Source organism: Somniosus microcephalus, chromosome 10 (assembly GCF_052327205.1).
Source record: "Somniosus microcephalus isolate GS21.2 chromosome 10, FLI_Smic_1.0, whole genome shotgun sequence".
NCBI classification, from domain to species: domain Eukaryota; kingdom Metazoa; phylum Chordata; class Chondrichthyes; order Squaliformes; family Somniosidae; genus Somniosus; species Somniosus microcephalus.
In genome coordinates, this window is record NC_140996.1 from 116,209,244 (window position 1) to 116,233,970 (window position 24,727).

General features: G+C 48.1%; 1 protein-coding gene across 1 annotated transcript in view; it reads right to left on the bottom strand.

Annotated features, from left to right (window-relative positions):
- arhgap42a (Rho GTPase activating protein 42a) overlaps positions 1-24,727 on the bottom strand; it is a 604,917-nt gene that overhangs the window by 14,553 nt on the left and 565,637 nt on the right. Inside the window, exon 23 of the mRNA XM_085998730.1 lies at positions 23,017-23,096. Coding sequence (XP_085854856.1) covers positions 23,017-23,096 — 80 coding nt within the window. The remainder of the gene's footprint in view (positions 1-23,016; positions 23,097-24,727) is intronic.

The window sequence follows — 24,727 nt, forward strand, 5'->3', positions numbered from 1 at the left end:
CGCCCCGCGGTGCTGTGCTGCTGGCGATGACATCATCGCCATGCGCAGCACCCCGGCCGCGATCTTCGGTAGCGCCCCCTGACTTACCGCTGGACGCTATGACCAACGGGGTCAGGGGGGGCCAACCTGTGGCTGCGGTGGCGCTATTTAAAGGCAAGATGCCAGGCGGCCATTTTTGTTGCTGGCCACCTGCCAGCACCTGCCTCCGCTACCCCACCCCCCCACTCACCCCCCATGGAGTGCCGGATGTGCTCCATGAGCTCGGCATTTATCGAGTGCCGGGCTCTTTTGCCGGATTCCGATTCCTGGTGGCCCAGCTGGGCCCCAGGTCGCGCTGCGCAAGGACCCTCCCCTTTAAGAAGGGGAAGGCCTGCGATACCGCGGCACGTAGCGCCACGATATTCCCTCGCAGCGTCCCAAGAGGGAGGTGGGGCGTTTCCAGTAGCGCCCCACTTCCCTCTTGGGGCACTACCACTCAATTTTTCCCCCATCACTCTAAACAAAAGATGACTCTAGATGAGGTGTAAATGGCAATGGCAGAATCATCAACAGCTTCGTGTCCATGCCCAATTCTTTGGCCAGGAGTCATCCCCCCCCCTTTCAGAATTCTCGTTCTATCTGAACCCCTTCCTCTCGCCTCTTACCCTCTCTAGATCTTTTCATTGCTAACGAGGTGTGACATTGGCCGTCTCAATTTCTCGGCTCCCCTCACTCACTCCAACCTACCTCACTCTGAACTTGCAGCACTCCGTTCTCTTCGATCCAACGCTAACATCTGTCATTAAACCTGCTGACAAGGGTGGTGCTGTTGTTGTTTGGCGAACCGACCTCTACCGTGCGGAGGCTGAACACCAACTCTCTGACGCCTCTTCCTACCTCCCCCTGGACCATTACCCCACTATCAAATATCAAGCCATTGTTTCCAAGACTGTCACTGACCTCATCTCCTCTGGAGATCTTCCCTCCATGGCTGTCAACCTCAGTCCCCCAACCCCACACAGCCCGCGTCTACCTTCTTCCCAAGATCCACAAACAAGGCTGCCCTGGTAGACCCATCATTTCAGCCTGTTCTTGCCCCACGGAACTGATTTCTTCCTATCTCGACTGTATTTTTTCTTCCCTTGTCCAGTCTCTTCCCACCTACATTCGAGACTCTTCCAACGTCCTCCACCACTTTAACAGTTTCCAGTTTCCTAGCCCGAACAGTCTCCTTTTCACTATGGACGTCCAGTCCCTTGACATCTCCATCCCCCACCAGGACGGCCTGAGGGCAATCCGCTTCTTCCTTGAACAGAGGTTCAAACAATTCCCATCCACCACCACCCTCCTCTGCCTGGCTGAACTTGTTCTCACATTGAACAACTTCTTCTTTGACTCCACTCACTTCCTCCAAATTAAAGGTGTTGCTATGGGAACCCGCATGGGCCCGAGCTATGCCTGCCTTTTCATGGGATATGTGGAACATTCTTTGTTCCAGTCCGACTCAGGTCCCCTCCCTCACCTCTTTTTCCGGTACATCGATGACTGTATCGGTGCCCTTTCCTGCTCTCACCCTGAACTGGAAAATTTCATTCACTTTGCTTCCAATTTCCACCCTTCCCTCACCTTTACATAATCCATCCCCGACTCTTCCCTTCCTCGACTTCTCTGTTTCCATTTCTGGGGATAGGCTATCGACAAACATCCACTATAAGCCCAGACTTCCACAGATGCCTGGACTACACTTCCTCCCCCCCCGCTTCCTGTAAGGACTCTATTCCATCCTCCCAGTTTCTCCGTCTCCGCTGCATATGTTCTGACAGTGCCACCTTCCATACTAGTGCTTCCGATATGTCTTCCTTTTTCCTCAACCGAGGATTACCCTCTACTGTGGTTGGCACGGCCCTTGACCGTGTCTGTTCCATTTCCTGCACTTCTGCTCTCACCCCTTCCCCTCCCTCCCAGAACCACGATAAGGTTCCCCTTGTCCTCACCTTTCACCCCACCAGCCTCCACATTCAACGGATCATCCTCCGGCATTTCCACCACCGCCAGCGTGATCCCACCACCAAACACACCTTCCCCTCCCACCCCCCACCCTTCAGCATTCCAAAGGGACCGCTCCCTCCGCGACACCCTGGTTCACTCCTCTATCACCCCCAACACCCCTTCCCCTTTGCCCGGCACATTCACGTGCAAGCGCAGGAGATGCAACACCTGCCCTTTTATCTCCTCCCTTCCCACTGTCCAGGGCCCCAAATACTCCTTCCAGGTGAAACAGCGTTTTACTTGTATTTCTTGCAATTTAGTATACTGTATTCGCTGCTCATGATGCGGTCTCCTCTACATTGGGGAGACCAAATGCAGATTGGGTGACCACTTTGCGGAACACCTCCATTCAGTCCATAAGCGTGGCCCAGAGCTTCCGGTCGCCTGTCACTTTAATTCTCTACTGCACTCCCACTCTGACCTCTCTGTCCTCAGCCTCTTACACTGTTCCAATGAAGCTCAACGTAAGCTCGAGGAACAGCACCTCATCTTTTGATTAGGCACTTTACAGCCTTCTGGACTCAACATCGAGTTCAACAATTTCAGACTATAACCTTGGCTCCTATATCTCTTTTCATTTTTTTCTTTCTCTTTTTTTCCTCTCACATGGCAGCTGTTGATTCTGCCATTGTCATTTACACCTTATGTAGAGTCATCTTTTGTTTCTTAACTTGTCCCATTACCATCTCCTTTTGCCTTGCACCATCATCCCTTTTGTCTTTTAATCTCTCCTGCCTTCCAGCCTATCATAGATTTTCCCTTTGTCCTTTCCTTTCCCTGCCCCTGCACTTGCTTAAAAATCTGTTACTTCTCTAACCTTTTCCAGTTCTGACGAAGGGTCATCGACCTGAAGCGTTAACTCGGTTTCTCTCTCCACCATGCTGCCTGACCTGCTGAGTGTTTCCAGCATTTTCTGTTGTTATTTCACAATATTCTGTATCAGGTTCCTTTTTATCGTTGCCTTCACAATCCTGTCTTTACTCCCACCATCCTCATCCCCCTCGTCCTCCTCATCTCCTGTCCATATCGTCCTCCTCTCCTACCTGTCTGCACCCCCTTCCCCTCCCACTCTCTCTTGGGTTCAATCATAGAAACAGAAGATAGGAGCAGGAGTAGGCCATTAGGCCCCTCGAGCCTGCTCCGCCATTCAATGAGATCATGGCTGATCATCCAAACTCAGTACCCTGTCCCCACTTTCTCTCCATATCCCTTGATCCCTTTAGCCTTAAGAAATATATCTAACTCCTTCTTGAACACATTTAATGAATTGGCCTCAACTGCTCTGTGTGGTAGAGAATTCCACAGGTTCACCACTCTCTGGGTGAAGAAATTCCTCCTCATCTCTGTCCTAAATGGCTTGCCCCTTATCTTTAGACTGTGACCCCTGGTTCTGGACTCTCCCGCCATCGGTAACATCCTTCCTGCATCTAGTCTGTCTAGTCCTGTTAGAATTTTATAAGTTTCAATGAAATCCCCTCTCATTCTTCTAAACTCCAGCGAATATAAGCCCAATCGACCCAATCTCTCCTCATATGTCATTCCTGCCATCCCAGGTATCAGTCTGCTGAATCTTTGCTGCACTCCCTCCATGGCAAGAACATCCTTCCTCAGATAAGGCAACCAAAACTACACACAATACTCAAGGTGTGGTCTCACCAAGGCCCTGTACAACTGCAGCAAGACATCCTTGTTCCTGTACTCGAATCCTCTCGCTATGAAGGCCAACATACCATTTGCCTTCTTAACTGCCTGATGCACCTGCATGTTTACCTTCAGCGACTGGTGCACAAGGACACCCACCCAGGTCTCGTTTTATCCACATTATACTGCATCTGCCATGCATCTGCCCAATCACCCAATCTGTCCAAATCATACTGGAGTTTCTCTGCATCCTCCTCACAGCACACACGCCCACCCAGCTTTGTGTCATCTGCAAACTTGGAGATATTACATCTAGTTCCCTCGTCTAGATCATTAATATATGTTTCATTTCAGATTTCCAGGATCCACAGTATTTTGCTTTTGTATGGGTAAATCTATTTCTTAGTAAATTGGGTGGTGGAATATGTCTCTAAGTTATTTACTGGCAGGAGGAGATTCACCATGGAAACTGAGCTTGCCTCCACTTGAGCAGTGTTCTCATGACTAACAGTACATAAAGGATACCTCTCAAAGCTAATTGCAAGGCTGCTGCCAGAACAATTTGCAAGCTTTCATTAAGCATTATTGTTTGTCTTGATGGCTCAAGATGGCTGGTGCTGTCTTATTCTAAAAGATACAGGATGCTGCTGCTGCACTACCAGTAAGCAAACCACTGCCAGTACTGCACTAGCAGTAAGCAAAGGTGAAATGAAGAACGACTAGAGCTCCTTGTTCAATCTCCACATACAGAGCATCTACCCAGCTTATCCCTCTTTCATTTTAAAAGATGCTTAATTACCATGTATATTTACCATGTATATCCATGTCTTACTGTAATTTTGTGGTTTTCCTTCCCCCTCTTGTTATGGAGCTAAGCATAAAGTTCACCAAAGGCTTTATATATAGCAGAGTGACAGTAGTTCACTTGGTTCCTTATGCAGGTGCATAGGTGTTCCCTAGGTTATTTCCCTTCCTCCACTAAGAAATAACACTAACTTAATTTAGTATCTTCCTCATTATACAGGGGAAGTCAAGGCCAAGTTCTGTTTCTATGTAAAAAAATGCTGGAAATAATCAGCAGGTCAGGCAGCAGAGCTAGGACCCATACATTTTTATTTGGAGGAAGTGAGTGGAGTCAAAGGAGAAGTTGTTCAATGTGAGAACAAGTTCAGCCAGGTGGAAGAGGGTGGTGGTGGTTGGGGACTGATTGCTTCTTCCTTGAACGGAGGTCCAGAGAGCCCTCAGGCCACCTGGTGGGGGATGGAGGTGTAGAGGAATTGGACGTCCATGGTGAAAAGGAGACGGTTAGGGCCTGAAAAGTGGGAACTGTGAAAGTGACGCAGAGCATAGGGAGAGTCGCGGTTGTAGGTAGGAAGAGACTGGACAAAGGGAGAAAAAAAGAGTCGAGATAGGAAGAATCCAGTTCCCTGAAGCTAGAACAGGCTGAAACGATGGGTCTACCAGAGGACTCCTGCTTGTGGATCTTGGGAAGGAGGTAGAAGCGGGCTGTGCGGGGTTGGGGGACTATGAGGTTAGAGGCAATGGAGGGAAGATCCCAGAGGAGATAAGGTCAGTGACAGTCTTGGAAATGATGGCTTGAGGATCGGTGGTGGGGTTATGGTCCGGGGGAGGTAGGAGGAGGTGTCAGAGAGTTGGCGTTAAGCTTCCACAAGGTAGAGGTCGGTTCACCGAACAACAGCAGCGCCACCCTTGTCAGCAGGTTTAATGACAAGGTTAGGGTTAGATCTGAGAGAACGGAGTGCTACAAGTTCAGAGGGAGGTAGGTTAGAGTCAGTGAGGGGAGCAGAAAAATTGAGATGGCCGACGATTCTCTTGACTATCTTTTTTCTTCTAATAAAACAGTGTGTGTTAATCCTGATATCCCTTGCAAGTTTCTTTCTGTATTCCTTTTTGCAGCTCTTACTATCTTGTCTGTTCTTTATAGCTCTCCCAGTGCCCAGGATCTAGCTATTCTTTGCACTTTTGTATGTTCATTCCTTTATTTTATGTTATCTCTCACATCTTTTGTCAACCATAGCTGTTTTATATGGTAAAAAGTAGAGCTCTTGCGCCTTCCTCTAGCAAGCTAAATTCTTTTTTGAACACCTCCCACTGTTTATCCGTAGTTTTACCCGATAACAGTTCCTGTCTTCAGTCTCTGTCTCAACCCGTTAAAGTTAGCCTTACCCAAATTTAGATTCTTAGTAACTGTTACATTTCTCCTTTTAAAACCTAACATTGAATTCGATCATATTATGATCATTGCTGGTTAATAATCTAACAGTAAGGGAACATTTATCTAAGTAGGCTCATTACTAAATCTAGTATAGCCTGCTCTCTTGTTGGTTCTAGAACTTCTTGCTCCAGAAAACTATCTTGAATGCACTTAAGAAACACACTGGGCTGGATTTTGCCACTGGGGTCGGGCTGGGGCGTGTCAGGTGGTTTTCTTGTCAGGACCCCGACTCCGATGTGAAGTGGGAAAAAAGTGTGATTTTCCTCTAATTGGGCACTTGATTTCCAGTGTGTGGGAACCCCTGGCCCAATTAGTCTTTCCATCCTGAAAGTCACCTCTGATGATGTCATCAGTGCTGCTGGATTTAAGGGCTGCAAGCAGCCTTGCTTCTTCTGGAGACTAGAAATGCTTTGGACATTGTATGAAGGATTTCATTTACCGACCATGTCCACCACCAAGCAAAAGTGTGGACCTCGATTTGATGAGCCCTCCCTCCAAGCTCTGGTGCAGGGAGCAAGATCTAATAAGGAGGTGCTCTTCCCTTCCTCAGGGAGAAAAAAGCCACCACAACAGACTAAAGCTGTGTGGCTGCAAGTGGCCCAGGAGGTCAATGCCATCTCTATGTGCCACAGAACCTGGCTGCAGTGCAGGAAGAGGTTTCATGACCTTCTCCGCACAGGAAAAGTGAGTATGACTCACTCATCACCCTCAATCTCATCCCCATCGCCTCTCCTCACCAGTACTCTGCTTTGCCAACCTCTTCCTCCACATCCCACTTGACACTGACATCCCTGACCCCTTACCCATTCACTCTCTCTTTATGGTCACATTCACTTAACTATTCGACCATGCAGCCCTCACACTCCCGATCACTGTGACGCAATGGCAACAACTTACAACACACAGGGAGGACCCTTTATCTCCTTCTAAGCATCTATGCTATGGAATCTCTACACTCACTCCTTAATTCTCACTCAAACTCCACTTGTCTCCCTCATTGCAGGAAAAGAGAGCTCACAATAAGAGGGAAAGAGCGAGGACAGGAGGAGGACCACCCTCAGTAGCCCAGCTCACCACCTCGGAGGAGGTGGCCCTGGAAATTGCCGGGATCGAGGAGGATTCCCAAGTGGGGGATAGACAGGCGGGCGCATCACAGCAAGCTGGTGACAGAAGAGTTTGGCATCTCTCTCATTGACATTGCATGAGTGACTGATAATGATTCTGATGTTCTAACAGATTGACTTATGATCATCTGCACAATTCAATGTACATGCAACCTTTAGCTCACATCTCTAACTCTTTCCTTTACTCCCCCACAGGACCATCAAGAACCCCCGTCCCCACTGTCCAGGAGGAAGTGCCTGAGCTTCCAGACTCCTCAGAGGAAGCTGCAACCTCTGAGGGCGCTTCGTCAGCAAAAGTAAGCGCACCCTGCACCAGTGCAGACACTCACACCTCGGTGGGACCTTCGGGACATAGAGTAGAGTTGTCACCTGGTGTATCACAGCTCACAAGTGAGCATCAGCAAATGGTGGAGTCAGGGACAGCAGTGGAGAGTCCTCGTCGCAGTGGAGAGGACGCTCCCAGCTCGGCTCTGCTGCATGTCTACCCTGTGCCTCCGGGTCCATCCAGAAGAAGAGCGGTGCTGGAAGTCCAGGAACAGGTGCAGGAGTCTCTGGCAGGTTTTGTCTCCAGGGTTGCTGCGAGTGTGGAGCAAATGGAGGAGTCCATCGTTAACATGAGCAGAGCAATTGTTGAGGCGTTGGCACATGAACGCATCACCACGGAAAGGATGGCAACCTCCTTGGAAAGGATGGCTACCTCCATGGTAAGGCTGGCTACCGTAGAGGAGAGGATGGCTACGTTCATGGAGGAGCTTAGTCGCCAGGGTATGGAAAACATGGTAATTGTTCAGAATAGACTGACATCTCTTGAGGAGTGATGGTCAGCTATTGAACAAACAAACCAGACCTTCATGCAAGTCCTCTGGAGTGGGACTTCCAGTGCAGAAATGGGTCCTCATGGCCCCCCTGCAGTACAGCAAGGTGCTCTCAAGCCACTTGCTAGCTCTGAAGTGGGGCTGACCCATGAGAGGGATGTTGGTGGCATACAACAAGGATGTAGGGACTCCTTTCCAAGCGCTCATACGACCATGCCACTGCAGAGCCCTCGGTCAGAGCCACACCAGAGTCCCCACCCAACTGAGATCGGCGTCTCAACCCCTGCACAGCCGCAGGAGCAGCAGACTGTTGCCGAGACCTCACAGGTTCGCAACCCCAGAGGAAGCCCTCCAAAGGTGTCGAGACAGGAGCAGCAAGAAAGTGAGCAAGGGGCCTCCACATCTGCTGAAGCCACAGGGGAAGCACCACGTAGGAGCACGCATAAGAGGAACATAATGCACAAGTAGTCACAAGTGTAGTCACTTGGGTGTAATGTGTTTAATTTTGAAAAGCCATCAGTTGCTTATTGTCATAAAAAATTCTGATGGCAAACTGTTGCAGTTGTGGCCTGTGTCATTTCGCTAATGGGACTTCCACGACTTGCAATTGTCAGTATGGTGGTCAGAGTAATAGGAATCCGCAGGTTCTTGGCCATTGTCGATGGTCTGATAAGAAGGTGCGAGGCAAAAGTGTTTGATTGTGCAGGCTAAGCAAATCTGGCCAACATGAGTGCATCCCTTGCATCCTGGGCAGCAATGTGGTCGTGCACTGGCGCCTTCTGGCCTGTGCAGTTTCAGGTGGGCGAGCAGCAGCTTGGCGCTCCTGTTGTTGCTGGTGCTGTTGTTCATGGTTCTGCTGCTGCCACGGCTGGTCTTTGTCCGAATCTGATGTCCAGGAGGAAAGGAAATAAATGGTTCCCATGATTCTGGTATATGCCTCAGTTGAGGAAGCGCTCAGTCAAGGTGGCGAGTGGGGTTTCCCAGGAGGTCACACTGGAGATGGGTGTCAGGCTCCAAACTTCCACAACAATGGGTATGCCTGCTAAAAGTTCCCCCAGACCTGAGACATCAAAGTTCTGCCACCTGCAAATGATGACTGGTGAAAACTCCTTTTTAATGGTGCAGCTGCAGCTGTTAGTAAGCAATCCACTTGTGAGGCCGCCAGGATTCTCTGGCGTGTTCCAGAGAAGACGTGCAGGACGTGGGAAAAGTGGTAAAATCAGAAAGGCCTCTCAAAATGGGATTATAGAGGCAATTAAGTGGTTGTTAAGGGCCTTAAGGGCCTATCCCACCTCTTGGAGGCGGGATGGAAACGGGGTCAGAAAACACGTATTTGGGAAAGTTGTTCGGAGGCGGGATCGGGCCTGCCCGCCATTTTTTGCAATTTTACCACCTCACATGCCTCCAATCCCGCCTCCTCGGGCCTGGCAAAATCGAGCGCACTATCTTTCTGACTTGAGCTACTCTGCTCTTCCCAATCTATTTGGAAATTAAAGTCTCCCATTAAAACAACTCTGTTTTTGTTACAAGCCTCTCTAATTTCTGAATTAATACATTCAGCCGCTTCATTTCTGCTATCAGGAAGCCTGTAGACAACTCCCATTACAGTTTGAAGTCCTCTCTTATTCCTCAATTCTAACCATAGAATCTCCACATATTGCTTTCCCTTACCTATATACTCTCCTACTAATGTTGTAATAATATCTTTAATCAATAAGGCTACCCCACTTCCTCTTCCAGTTTCTCTATCTTTTCTAAAGACCTTATAACCTGCAATATTTAACTCCCAATCATGACCAGCTTCCAGCTATGTCTCTCTAATGGCCACCATGTCATACCCTTGAAGCTGTACTTGAGCCTCTAATTACTCAATTTATTTCTTATACTCCGTATGTTAATATATAAAACTCTTATTTGGGCAAGAGACCTGTCCATCTGCCCTGATGCTGACTTTCTCACACCATTTAACTTAACATGTTTCTTATTTGTCACTCCTGCTCTAAGTACTTTAGTTATTTTAGTACTCCCTTCACCTGGAGTATTTATATCACTGCTTGTGACCTGAACTCTGCTCTTATCCCCTTTTTTTTAATCTTTAAACTATCATTTTTACTATTGTTTCTGACTGAGCTCTCCCCCATTTATTAGCTTAAAGTCCTTTTAACCACCCTATTTATCCTTTCCGCTAGGACCTTGGTCCCAGCCGGTTCGGGTGCAACCCGTCCCAATGGAATAGCTCCCTCCTCCTGTCCCAATATTGTTGCCAGTATTGCATGAAATGGAACCCCTCCTTCCCACATCACTTCTTTAGCCACATGTTCACTTTCCTGCATACAAGGCTATGGACCAAATGCTGGAAAATGGGATTAGACTGGACAGGGATGGATGGGCGGCGCAGACACGATGGGCCGAAGGGCCTCTTTCTGTGCTGTAAAACTCTATGACTCTATGACTCTATGACTCTGATCTGTTCGTCCCTATGCCAATTAGCACGCGGTTTGGTAATATTACCACCCTTTTCAATTTAGCTCCTAACTCCTGATACTCCCTCAGCAGGACTGTTAGCATTTTCCATTCTGTGCAATTATAACTATAGTGTCAGCATCAATGGACAAATCATTTCTCTTGTGTCTTGTTTATCATTAAGGAGGAAGCCTTCTTTAGTGCAGCAGGATTTCCCCAGTTTGTTGCAAATCCTGCCCCTCTAAATAGCCAAAACATTTGTTGGAATCCATAGGGATCACCTGTTACAGATCTGGCTGTTCATCTGAATCAGAAGATCTTGCCTGCATAAAATATTGATGGGTTGGTCCTGTTCAAACAACATAGGGCCAATTGCGGTTGGGTTTTTCCCAACTGATGAAGTCCAGTGTTTTCAGGATATATGGCAGCTTTTGGAACGGATGCACAAAAAAGTGTTCTCACTAACCAGTAATTCAGATAAGGACAGACAAATGTGTGGCTTTTGCTTTGCAAGAATGCAGCCTACATCAATATGCACAAGTTAAACACGCTAGCCAGGATCGTACCTGAAGATGCGCGTTATGGCGGACTGCTGCCTTTCGGGTTCTAGTCCCGCCCCCAGCGACGTCCGATGCACAGACGCTATTTTGCGTCAATTGGCCTTGTTAAGCCCACCCTGCGGGCTTGCCGGCCAATTAAGAGAAAGCCGGTGTCAGATGACATCAGTTGATGATGCGTCATCTGCCAGTTTTCTTAAAGGGGCCACTACCATTTCTTTTTGCCAGATGATTTTTTCAGTGTTTGACAGCTTTGAGGTGCTGAAAATACTGACACTCACTGTACAAAGGTGAGCATTTGCACCCAGACTCTCCAGTGACTCTCTCCTTAGGATAAAACAGATGGCAGCTGCAGGTGAGGTTACAGAAGCGATCTGTCAGTAGTGAGAGAGGTTCTCCCAATGAGGTGAGACTACACAAACACTTCAAAGCTCGTCATGTACAGAAAATTCTAAACACATTATGGCCCAGAAATTCGGCTCTCCCCGGGTGAGTACGCACGGGGTACTCACCCGTAGGCCGAATGCAATTGCCGGTTTCCTGCATGCACTGCGCATGCGCAGGAAACCGGCACTTCCGATCCTCTGAACGAAGAGGTTCAGAGGTCGAACGCGCACGCAGGGGAGGCTGCGCGTGCGCTTTGAACTTAGGTTTTTTTTTCTTACAGGTTTTACCGGGAGGGTAAGCCTGCAGGATTTACACATTCAAAAAGCAGGCGTAAGGCCTGCTTTTACATAAGAACATAAGAAATAGGAGCAGGAGTAGGCCAATCGGCCCCTCAAGCCTGCTCCGCCATTCAATAAGATCATGGCTGATCTGATCCTAACCGCCAATCTACTATCACAGAACCATCTCCTGAATCTAACAGAATTAGACACACGAAATAGGAGCAGGATCAGGCTACACGGCCCCTGGGCCCGCTCCGCTACCCACAGGGCCATGTCCGATCCGAACCTAGACTCATGTCCAAATTCCTGCCCACTCCCCGTAACCCTTAATTCCCTTTACTTCTAGGAAACGGTCTATTTCTGTTTTAAATTTATGTAATGATGTAGCTTCTACAGCTTTTTGGGGCAGCATATTCCATGGACCTACCACCCTCTGAGTGAAGTAGTTCCTCCTCATCTCAGTTTTGAAAGAGCAGCCCCTTATTCTAAGACTATGCCCCCTAGTTCTAGTTTCACCCATCATCGGGAACATCCTCCCCGCATCCACCCGATCCAACCCCTTCACAATCTTATATGTTTCAATAAGATCGCCTCTCATTCTTCTGAACTCCAATGAGTAGAGTCCCAATCTACTCAACCTCTCCTCATATGTCCATCCCCTCATCCCCGGGATTAACCGAGTGAACCTTCTTTGTACTGACTCGAGAGCAAGTATGTCTTTTCTTAAGTATGGACACCAAAACTGTATGCAGTATTCCAGGTGCGGTCTCACCAATACCTTGTACAACTGAAGCAATACCTCCCTATTTTTATATTCTATCCCCCTAGCAATGAAAGCCAACATTCCATTGGCCTTCTTAATCACTTGCTGCACCTGCATACTAACCTTTTGAGTTTCGTGCACCAGGACCCCCAGATCCCTTTGTACTTCAGTACTTTCCAGTTTCTTGCCATTAAGATAATAACTTGCTCTATGATTTTTCCTGCCAAAGTGCATAACCTCAAACTTTGCAAGGTAAGTGGTCAATTAATTAAAATTAAAACATTTTTTCCACAGGTTTATTATTTTTAAATACTTTAAAGCAAGGTAAGTTTATTTTTAGCCCCGTTATAATATAAAATTATTTTTTTCAAAAATTTATATTATTGTTTAAAATAGTTATTTAATGTAATTTATAGTTTATTTAAAAAGTGTGATTTAAAAAAAATTTATTTGAAGGTTTACTGCTATTTTGGGCCCGTAGTATTTATAAGTTTTGACAATCTTATGAATGGGCTTTTCCCTCCTCCGATTGGCTGCCCATGGCTCACGTGATCCCAGGGGACGCATCACACTAACTACGCCCCTGGGACACGCAAGCACAGCGCGCCGGCAGCTGGACCAGGCCCCGGAGCGGAATTCCACGGGGCCCTACAGCTCAATTGCCGGCACGCAAGGTAAGTGCAGGTCGGGGCCTTACACCCGCGGGAAGCCCCCGACCCGAATTTCTGGGCCATTAAAAATGACTTTCCCAACATTTTCTTACCTCTGCAACTCACCAGTGTCCCATTGGATCCTTCACACCACTTCTGCAGCTGTCATCAATACACAAACATTACAGTAGACCCACAGCACGCCACACTTACCCTAGCGGGGTTTCCCAACATCGGGAAGCCCGCAGTGGAAGTGTCAAAATTGGAAAAAGCCTCTTAACTGCCTGTTAACTACCTGTTAACAAGCAGTTAAGTGGCTATAATCCTCTTCCTGCCACTAGGAGTTGGGTCCCAGTGCAAATCAGGGACCCAACTCCCGGGAAGATTGATTGGAGGCGGGTTGGAAGTGGCTTCGGGACCAGCTGCCAATCTTTTTGATTTTGCCAGCAGGTCTGCCTCCAAACCCGACCCAAGCGCCGGCAAAATCGCCCCCACACGGTACCAAAGTTATGCTGAACAGCAGTATGTGGCTCAGTTGGTAGCACTCTCACCTGAGTCAGTAGGCTGTGGGTCAAGATCATAGAAGCATAGTAAGTTATAGCACGGAAGGAGGCCATTTCGGCCCATCATGTCCGCATTGGCCAACAAAGAGCTATCCTGCCTAATCCCACTTCCCAGCTCTTGGTCCGTAGCCCTGCAGGTTACAGCATCCCAAGTGCACATCCAAGTACTTTTTAAATGTGGTTAGAGTTTCTGCAGATGACACCAAATTGGAGGGGATAGTCAATACTGAGGAGGACTGCAACAAATTACAGGAAGACATTAATAAACTTGCAGAATGGGCATATAAATGGCAAATGAAGTTTTACACAGATAATTGTGAGGTACTACATTTTGGTAGGAAGAATAGGGAGGTCATGAGTCTGGGTGGGGTAGAGGGATCTCTTGAGTACAAATACACAAATCACTAAAAGTAGCGACACAGGTTAACAAGGCCATAATACAAGCAAACCAGGCACCAGGGTTTATTTCTAGAGGGATAGAATTGAAAAGTAGTGAAGTTATGGTAAACTTGTATCGAACCTTGGTTAGACCACATTTAGAGTACTGCGTACAATTCTGGTCGCCATATTATAAAAAGGATATAGAGGCACTGGAGAGCGTCTGGAGAAGATTTACAAAGATGATACCAGAAATGCGAGGGTATATCTATCAGGAAAGGATGAACGGGCTGGGTCTCTTTTTGCTTGAATAAAGAAGGCTGACGGGTGACCTAATTGAGGTTTTTTAAATTAGGAAAGGTTTTGATAGAGTAGAGAGAGAGGGGTCAATTTTCTGGCCGCTGTCGGGCGGCTTTTCAGGCAGCCGGGGGCCGAAAATAGCAGAAAAAGTGGGTCGGGACCCCCCCCCCGCCGCCTGATTCCCCGCCGCGTCCGACTTTTGGACTGCCGTTTCTGCGCGACCCGCTTCAGTCCCGGCCGCCGCTGGCGGGACTGGTCGTCGGAGCAGTAGTGAGCAATTATCTCCTTGTTGAGGTAGATTTTCCTGGGCCGTTGCGACTTTGGGGCTTTCCCCACCTGAAACACGCCTGCGGGGAACACCGCTGATGAAACCTGGCGTGAAGCTTGCCGGCTTGCTTGCTGTCAGCTGCAGGTCAGGGAAAGCTGCGATTTAAAGGGACAGCACTTGTATGGTGAAGGACCTTGTTGTTGCAGGTTTGGGGCTACTTCTTCAAGGCTTAGGCACAGCTGTGGAAGGTTGGAGCCTCACACACTTCTCAAATGTGAGCTCCTGGGAAGCCCCTCTCGCCACCTTCACTCAGTGCTTCCTCAGCGGCGGCATCTGCGAGAAGCATGGGACACCTTTTTTTCCTTCCCTTCTTGCCAGGATCTCCAGCAGCAGAGGCGGCAGCAGCAGAACCAGGAACAGCAGGATGAGCACCAGGAGCACCAGGCTGCTGCTCACTCACCTGAAGCTGCACAGGCCAGAAGGGGCCAGTGCTTGGAAGTGGCTTGAGAGCACCTTGCTGTGCTTTAGGGGGCCATGGGGACCCGTTTCTGCACTGGCAGTCCTACTCAGAAGGACTTCCATGAAGATCTGGTTTCTCTGTTCCGCAGATGGCCAACGCTCCTCAAGAGATGTCATTCTCTTATGAGCACTCACCATGTTTTCCGTACCCTGGCGAGTTATCTCCTCCATGGAGGTTGCCAACCTTTCCATGGTGATGCATTCATGCGCCAATGACTCCACAAAGGCTCTGCTCATGGTCGCTATGGACTCCTCCATTCGCTCCACACTCGCAGCGACCCTGGAGACAAAACCTGCCAGAGAATCCTGCATCTGTGCATGGAGATCCATCACCTCTTCTCTTGCGGATGGACCCAGAGGCAGAGGGTCGACATGCAGCGCAGCTGAGCTGAGCTGGCAGAGTCCTGCGCCCTCCGATGAGGACTCTCCACTGCTGTCCCTGTCTCCAGAATCTGCTGAGGCTCACTTGTGAGCTGTGAAACACCAGGTGACAACACTACTCTATGTCCCGAAGGTCCCGCCGAGGTGTGAGTGTCTGCGCTGGTGCTGGGTGCGCCCTCTGACGCTGTGCCCTCAGAGGTTGGAGCTTCCTCTGAGGAGTCTGGCTGCACAGCCTTTTCCTCCTCCACAGTGAGGATGGGGGCTCTGGATGGTACTGTGGGGGAGTAAAGGAAGGAGTTAGAGATGTAATGCCAAGGTTCTTCTGGTGACTCCCAGCGAGTTGGCATCTGCTGACACCTGCATCCATGCAGCATTGGTCTCAGTGGGAGGCCTCTTCCTCCCTGACCTAGGGAAGAGGACCTCCCTGTGGGCCCTAACCCCATCCAATAATGCCTGCAGTGAAGCCTCGTCGAATTTGAAGGCAGCTCAGGGTCTGGCACTGGCCACAGCTGCTGCAGGCTCCTCTGCCATCCTGTATGGTTCATTTGGAAGCTTCAGAGGATGCAGTGCTTGCTATGGACCTTGAAAGCACCACGAATGATGACATCATACTGTGGGGATTTCTGATTTGAATTGGACAATTAGCAAGGCTTCCCACATGCTGGGAATTAATTGGCCAATTGAGGGAAAATTGCATGGAGCTGGCTGACACTTTTTTATGTGTGTCAGAAACCCCACATTCGGGGAAACCCGACCATTTCCCACACAAGCCGAAAATCAGTGCCAGAGTGTTTCCACTTGTGGGAAAGAGCATAGCTGGAGGCCATAAATATAAGATAGTCACCAACAAATCAAATAGGGAATTCAGAAGCAACTTCTTTACCCAGATAGTGGTGAGAATGTGGAACTCACTACCGCAGGGATTAGTTGAGGGAAATAGTACAGATGCATTTAAGGGGAGGCTAGATCAGCATATGAAGGAGAAGGGAATAGAGGGTTATGCTGACAGTGTTAGATGAGGAAAGATGGGAGGAGGCTCGAGTGGAGCATAAACGTCGGAATGGACTGGTTGGTCTGAATGGCCTGTTTCTGTGCCGTATATCCTATGTAATCCTATGATCCCAGGCACTAGTCAAAGAAGAGCAGGGAACATTCCTTCCTCAACCAACACCAACAAATCTGGTCATTCATTCACTTGTAGTTTGTGAAGTTTTGCAGTGCCCACGTTTGCCTACATAAAAACAGTGACAGCGGGGTAGATTTTCATAAAGCTGTCGGGAAGGAGGTGGGACTACAACTTTCGGGTTTTAGTCCCGCCTACATCGACGGCTCAGCAGGCCAATTAAGGGCCACCCGGCAACAGGTGACGTCACAGGCTGAAATTTCATCTGTCAAGAGGTCTTGGCAGATGAAATATCAGTGTTTCACAGCTGTTTGAAGCTGTCAAACACTGACAGTCTGACTTCTAACCCGAGTCCTTCTACACAGACTCAGTTAGAACTGTCACCGGCACTGAAAGCTGCAGGCTGTCACTTTTGACAGCTCGCAGCCATTTTGCTTTCAGTGCCGGCTGAGTGATGGACTCCCGAAACCTAGAGGAAGAAAGGCTGTTAAGGTAAGTACAGGTAATTTAAACTTCTTTACACACTTTAGACACACCAAACACACTTACCTTTGCACTCATGCAACCATCACTCACCTGAACACCGACATTGCGACCCCTCCAAGGCCTTCAACCCGACGGCCAGCCTGCTCCAACCTGGCGTGGTTTGGATCCGTCGGGAATCCCACACGACACCCCTCAAAATAGGGATTAGGCTAAAAACTGCCTGTTAACTACCTATTAACAGGCAGTTAATTGGCACTAATCCCTTCCTGCCTTGGGTCGGCGGGTCCCAGTGCGGAGCGGGTACCCGCCTCCCCTGAAACTTACGTGGAGGCGGGTTTTGGGCGGGACCCCCGATTTCGGGATTTTATCCCCCACACACGCCTGAAACCCCGCCTGACGGCTCCAGGAAAATCGACCCCAGCATTTCAAAAGTAACCATTGGTTGGTAAAGTGCTTTGGATGCCCCAGGAATATAAAAAGAGCTTGTTAAATACCAGTTCTGTCTTTCCTTTTTGTGCTGATAATATATATACCTCAAAGTGAAATTCCATACATGTATGTTAGTTTTTGAGATCAACGAATGCAGTGCTACTTGAATAATCTGAGGGAGGGTAACTATCTTGAATTGTTCTTAGATGAAAGAGTTCAAGACTCTGAGGGGGAAAAATTCGATATCAATCATTTTGGGGTGCTAACATCGGCTGGGCGCAAAACTTAGCGCCCGGCACAAATAATCGCTGGCGATGGCAAAATTCGTCTACAGCGCCCCTGGAGGTGATTGGAGCGCTAAATCAAGTGCTACACACTTCTCTTAGGGCGCTAACGATGAGGAACAGGGCACTACCGCAGAGCACTACTCAAGCTCAGGTGCTGTCAATTACCTAGTCCTCAGACAGACTGGCACCTTCCAGTTCTTAAAGGGGAGGGTGAATCATGCTACACAACCTCATCACCCTGATCATTGCTGCATTTGACCTGGGCCTGCAAGGAGGTGCAAATCTTGGACCACGAATCTCATGGCTGCTCAGAAGCAGAGGGAGAGCTCGCCGGTTTAGCGACCAGGCATTGGGGGCTCTGGTTGTGGCAGTGGAACGCCGACGGGCAGTGCTGTTCCCAGACACTGGCAGGAGGCCATTGTCCCGGGAGTTCACAAGGGTGTGGAGGGAGATGGCCCATTACATCTCCTCCAGAAGCCTGGTCCAAAGGACTCATGCCCAGTGTCGCAAGAAGTTCAACGACCTCACTCGGGTGGTCAGGGTGAGTAGATGCTTGAAATACCTCTACATCCCACCATCTCAATCTCACTCTGCACAGATGGTATAAACTGACAAATCCCCAAGACTCACCCAACAACTCTGCCCATCTACATCTCACACCTTCCAGACATTAATGGCTATTCAACTATGGTAGGCACATCTGCCAAACACATGGCTGCACACTCACTCACACGCTGTCCTTTTTCTTGCAGGCCAAGCTTTCTCATAACAGGAGGGAGCAACAACGCACGGGAGGAGGTCAGGAGGAGCTGCACCCCCTCACACAGCTGGAGGAGCGAGTGCACAGAATAATCGTGAGCCATGTCGTGGGCGCTGTGGCAGTCAGAGAGCTTGACCCCCTTGGGGACAGCAACGGTATGTTCATCATCTCTCTCTCTCTCATTCCCCCTCACAACATGAGCACTTCCCACTTTCCATCTAAGTATACTGTCTCCATTCCTTGCTCCCTTCTTGCACCCCTCCCCTCACGTTAAAGCCACTCTTGTGCCTTCCTGCTTTCCGATAGTGAGCCACCATCTGAACAGCCTGTCGCTCAGCCTCCCAGCAGTAGAGGATCAGGAACACCAAGCTGGAGCCTCACTGCCTGTGTCGCCCAAGGACGACACATAAGATACTGGGGCTACGCGATCACTGGAGGGGAGCAGAGGATTTAGCTCTGATGTGGATGAAGCTCCGGGACCCAGTGGGCTGCAGCAATGCCATGGGGAAAGGGAAACTCGGGGGCCATCTCCCCGGAGGGTGAGTGCGCGCACGAGTTCTGCTGCACAGGACCCTGATGAGGACCTCTATCGCGGCGATGAATACTCAGGCAATGAACATGCAAAATAAGCTCATGGGTGCAATGGCAAGGGTGCCTGAAAGCATGGATGAACTGGCTAGGAACGTAGAGGAGTCCACCGCCAGCACAGCTGTCATCTGTGTGCAAACCCTCGATCCCATCCTTGCCTCGTTGCAGAGGATGGTTGACTTGCAGAGAGGCCGTGGGGACCTAGACCCCATGTAATGGGTGAGGTGGCAGCATCTATTGCAGCCCAGGCTGAGGCAACGCAACGGTTCTGATGCAGTCTCAGATTGATGCCATGCAAGCGCTGACTGCTGCCCTCGTAGCTGGGGTGACCACTGTACACCGGGGATCTGACGGTGCCACAGCTGGCCAGCAATCTGTGCTTGAGCAGATTGTTCCAGATGTTGAGGTTCTGCCCCGGGGGATTAGCAGTGTGTTGGTCAAGCAGGAAGGTGCTGTCCTTGCTTAGGATGACAGCATTCCTGCTCCCACCACTGCCACTCCACCACTGCACTTGCCATAGCCTGTAACCCAGCCAGCCCAGACTGCTGCCGCCCATGCAGAGTTGGTGCAGGCTGCAGCCGGGCCCTCCAAGCCCAGAGCTGGTCTAGGGCGTCCTGCAAGGCTATCTGCAATCTCTGGCTCTGAGATTCAGCAGCCTTCTGCCAGCCTTGCTGCAGCCACTGGGGCCACATTACGGAGGAGCAATAGGGTTGGGGGGGGGGGGGGGGGGGTGGCGGGGAGTGCGCAGGGGAGGGAGATCATTGAAGAAGGCCGACTAACTAAAAATTTTCCACCAAATGGGGTGAGTGTTTGTACCAAAGATGGATGTGTTTGTAAATATGTTGTTCACTTTGTTAAGAATTATTTCGATATGCTAACAGTTGTCTTTGTTAGTAAATTGTTGTGCTTGTTATTGGTAATGCTTAATAAGACACAGTTGTTCAGAAGAATAAAAATATTTATTTAAACGTTACAAATTTCCTCATGTTTCTCATTAGAACTTTGGCCGGTCATAGGGGCTGTGAGCTGGCTGTAATGATGTGGTTGTTGATCCCAAATGCCATCTTGTCATTTATTGGAAGCGCTGTGTTATGAGGCGTTCACAAATGGTCCTTGCAGAAGCAACATTGAGCGCCTCCCTCCCATGTTGTTGTTGCTCCTCCTCCTCTCCCTCCTCCTGATGTGGTCCACCAATCCCTAGTGGCAATGGCTGGGTCCTCAGAATGGCGAGGTTATGACGTATGCAGCACACAACAATGCAAATTGATACTCGATCAGGGGAGTACCGCAGGGCTCCTCCAGAGTGGTCAAGACACCAGAACCGTTGTTTCAACACGCCAATCGTCTGTTCAATGAGGTTCCTAGTGGTGCTATGGCTCTCATTGTATGTGAGCTCAGCAGGAATGTTGGGGTTACGGAGCGGTGTCATCAGCCAGGTGCAGAGTGGATAACCCTTGTCCCCGAGGAGCCAGCCATGAGGTTGATGTGGTGGTTGGAACAGTTCTGGGACACCAGCCTGGTTCAGGATGAATGAATCGTGGCTGCTGCCAGGATAGCGGACATTGACGGTGAGGATGCGCTGTCTATGGTTGCACACCAACTGCACGTTCAGTGAGTGGTAGCCTTTGCGGTTGCAGAAAACCTTTGCATTTTCATGAGGTGCCCGCAATGCCACGTGCGTGCATTCAATGGCGCACTGAACCATGGGAAAGCCCGCTATCCTAGTGAAGCAACATGCGCGTTCACGCTGTTTGTCTCGGGTCATGGGAAATGAGATGTACTCCCTTCTCCTTTTGTAGAGAGCATTTGTGACCTCCCGGATGCAGCAATGAACAACGAACTGGGAGATGTTTGCAATATCCCCAGTTGAAGCCTGGAAGGAGCCGCTGGCGTAGAAATTGAGAGCCACTGCCACCGACAGAGACGTCCTGGTCCTGAGATGAGGCTGGAGGTCTGGCTGCAGGAGCTGGCAGAGCTCTGTGACCGCCTCCTTGCTGAAGCGGAGCCTTCTAAGGCACTGCTCCTCTGACAGATGGATATATGAGAATTGCTCCCGGAATACCCTTGGAGGGTGAGGTCTCCTGTGCAGAGCCCTGTTGGCCCTCCTCCCTCTGGCCACGTTTGCCACTCTCTCCGCCTCCGCTGCCTCCAACGGTGAAGCTGGAGGGTGAGGCCCCGTGCCAGTACAGCCCCCATTAACTCTTCTAAATGCGGTAGTACTAAAGGTTACAGAAATGGAAACCTGATGAGTCTTACTGATGACCAAAACGCCTTCAAGTAGGAAACTGTTAAATGTCTCCAGACGCCTCGCTCCCTCTCTCAACCTGCGTATGCAGAATTGATTGCCGACAGGAAAAAACAGGAAGTGCACGTCATTAAATAGCGCTCCCCCAGCTCCCAGCTGACTGCAAACTGTCCTCCTCTACCTGTCATTCCTAGCGGCAGGTGCTGAAGCAGGGGGATGAGAATCAATTTCCGGTCCGGGGCGCTACGCGCTTGGATGATGTCACGATCTCCAGGTGTAGGAGATCATGGCAATAGTGTTTAGCACCGCCGCAAACCGCCAATTCAATTTTGCAGGCGGTAAGTCGTTAGCATCTCGTTAGCGCCCCCCCCGGATGCGCTAACCAACTGAATTTTCCCTGAGGATCTAGATCAACCTGTGCTTTTGGGGACTAAGTTAATGCAAATAAAATCATGGGATTTGCTGTCCGTGCAATAGATGAGGACACAGCATTGAAAGACTTTCTCAGAAAATCGTTCAGTCAATGTCTTGCTTTTCAAGCAGTCAATGGAGGCCGATACTGTTGATGGCAGTACGTAGTGATAGAGCATCCCTTCCTCTTGTTGTGCTTCTGTGTTGGTACCTACCTGGAACAATACCTGAGCAGAGCCCAAGTTCTCTACTTCAAGATGAAGGTGAAAGGCACTTTGGTTACTGGCACAATGGAGCCACCATTGGACTGGTCGCTGTGCATAAGCCTGCATGGATTTGTGACTAATGCTGGCAAACATCAACACTATGCAAATTGGCATAAAATACTGATTGACCAGAAAATCCTTTTCAGAACATTGGCTGAGAGCTTACATTAGATTCTCTATCTGACCTAGAGCTGGTAATATCTTTCAGTACAGAACTGGAATCCAAGGTTTTGTTATGGCTGGAGGAATTCAGCTTGGATATACTTGCACTCAACACAGCATTACATTGATTGAAATGGCTGTGTCATGTTCTTGTGTAGAATTTAGAACAAGGTACACATTTGAAAATTCATTATGAAAATAAATGACAGCAGAAACAGGTTGCATATATCAGGCACTGGGGAGTTTAGAACCAGGAGTGTGAACAGGAAGCTAGAATTGACCGGAAGTCAAAGAGCGGTTAACTAAGACTGAACCAACTAAGTTGGTGAATCAATGCAGGAATGCCGCAAGCATCTGCTGGGTTAAAGTAGCACTGATGACTTAGTATTTATAAAACTTCACCAGAAGTTGATAAACTTGCAAACCTTTACTACTAGATTGTTTTCAGAGCATAAAAAAACTAGGCTGAGTAAATAGAACCAAGCAACCAATAAATGCTGAAAATGTACTTTTTCCAATGTGCAGGGCAACAGAGAAAACTGACAGTGACAGTAAAAGAGACTGACCTAGATCAAGACCTTGCATACAGTAGAGAAGGTCACTTGATCAAGATAGTTTATAAAGATGAAATTCCAACTCAATTACTTCAGCCCCACTCTTAATGGGATGATACAAATTCTTAATTGTATGTGGTGATTAAATGAATAAGGAACGATTTATAAATCTGAATATATAACATGCATTTGAAAATATAACCCGTATAATGTTCTTATGTATTCCAAATAGATACATGCACCGTCTAACAATGAATTCATATTTGAACAGTTAATGATACAGCACTTTAACCAGTATTTTGATTTTGATTTTACAACAAGAATTCTATTATAAATAATCTTAGAACTCACCATTAGTGAACATTGCCCCCTGTGGGAAAGAAAGCTCGTGGCTGTGCTCTGCTTTACAAGCATACATAGCTTTGGCTTGGCTGTTTCAAAAAAATAACATTAATCATAAAACACTTGTAGTACAATTACTAGTAAGTACATAATTTCCTTATATTACATTTTAACAAGATATCTATTTGAGAAGTAAATTTTACCATATAATACACAACCTACATTGTAACTATTTTAACCTTCCTAAACATCCTATGGTTGCAAGCTTTTTTTTAAAAATACACCATCCATGGTATACTGCCACAATTCTTTTTTACAAATTTAAATTATTAGAATGCCAATTTATTAACTGCAATTATGGTCTGGCTCCTATCTCACTGATGGGTTTTGCATGCGTCTTCTGCTGCACACTATGCACAGACTGTTAGTGAAGCTTTGAGTTGGATTGTGATTGTGATTGCTTCACTGTTCCTAAGAGATGTGGGAAGATGGATGATCAGTGATATCCTTCAAATACTGCAACTCACTTAAACTGATGGCGATGCTTTATTACCTCTTATATGTCCCACAAATGCAGCAAATCATGAGGCCATGGGAGCTTCAGGTTTTACTTCCCAAAAACAGTCAGCTGATTATTTTACAAAACTGTTTAAGTAACCAACTAATGACTATATATGTTCTCAAGAGTATTTCCAAACACAGTCCATGTCAAAGGCATTTATTTTTTAAGTGCCTTTGTTCTCATTCAAAAAAGTAACAATCAGTCTCTATATACAGTACTTAATTAGCCTCATTTGGATCAACAATAACATTAACATTTTGCCTACGTTCACAGCATTATATAAGTAATGCAGTATTCACCTCTGCATCAGTTACAAACAACAATCCTAATATCACCAAGTTGAAATGCAGAGCTCATCAACATTGGGCAAATCCTATTTGTGAGTTGGCCATGTCACATGAGCAAGCTGTAAGCAAAGGTGAGCTTCAAATTAAAATGATATAACTTTGTCCCAGAATTTCAGGAGTTTGCTCCAACAAGATTTGGTATATCCACCTGAATGGGAATCTGTCACTTTCTTTGTAAGATTGGTTATCTGTCAGCTTACTTATTTAGCAAACAATGCTTCTATTAGTTGTCAGTTGAAAAACATTACATATGGGATCAAACACAGTTGTTGTTTGCCCAGGTCCTATTAATTGACTGCAGTGTAACCGAAGAGTCAGTTAGTAGCTGATTTTAGTCAGTTTAAAGAGAGTGGGCTCGATTGTTACATAGAAACACAGAAGATAGGAGCAGGAGTAAGCTATTCGGCCCCTCGAGCCCGCTCCGCCATTCAATGAGATCATGGCTGATCATCCAAATTCAGTACCCTGTCCCTGCCTTCTCCCCATACCCCTTGATCCCTTTAGCCTTAAGAAATATATCCAACTCCTTCTTGAATATATTTAATGAATTGGCCTCCACTTCCTTCTGTGGTAGAGAATTCCACAGGTTCACCACTCTCTGGGTGAAGAAATTCCTCCTCATCTCAGTCCTAAATGGCTTACCCCTTATCCTTAGACTGTGGCACCTGGTTCTGGACTCCCTGGCCATCGGGAACATCCTTCCTGCATCCAGTCTGTCCAGTCCTGTTAGAATTTTATAAGTTTCAATGAGATCCCCTCTCATTCTTCTAAACTCCAGCGAGTATAAGCCCAATCGACCCAATCTCTCCTC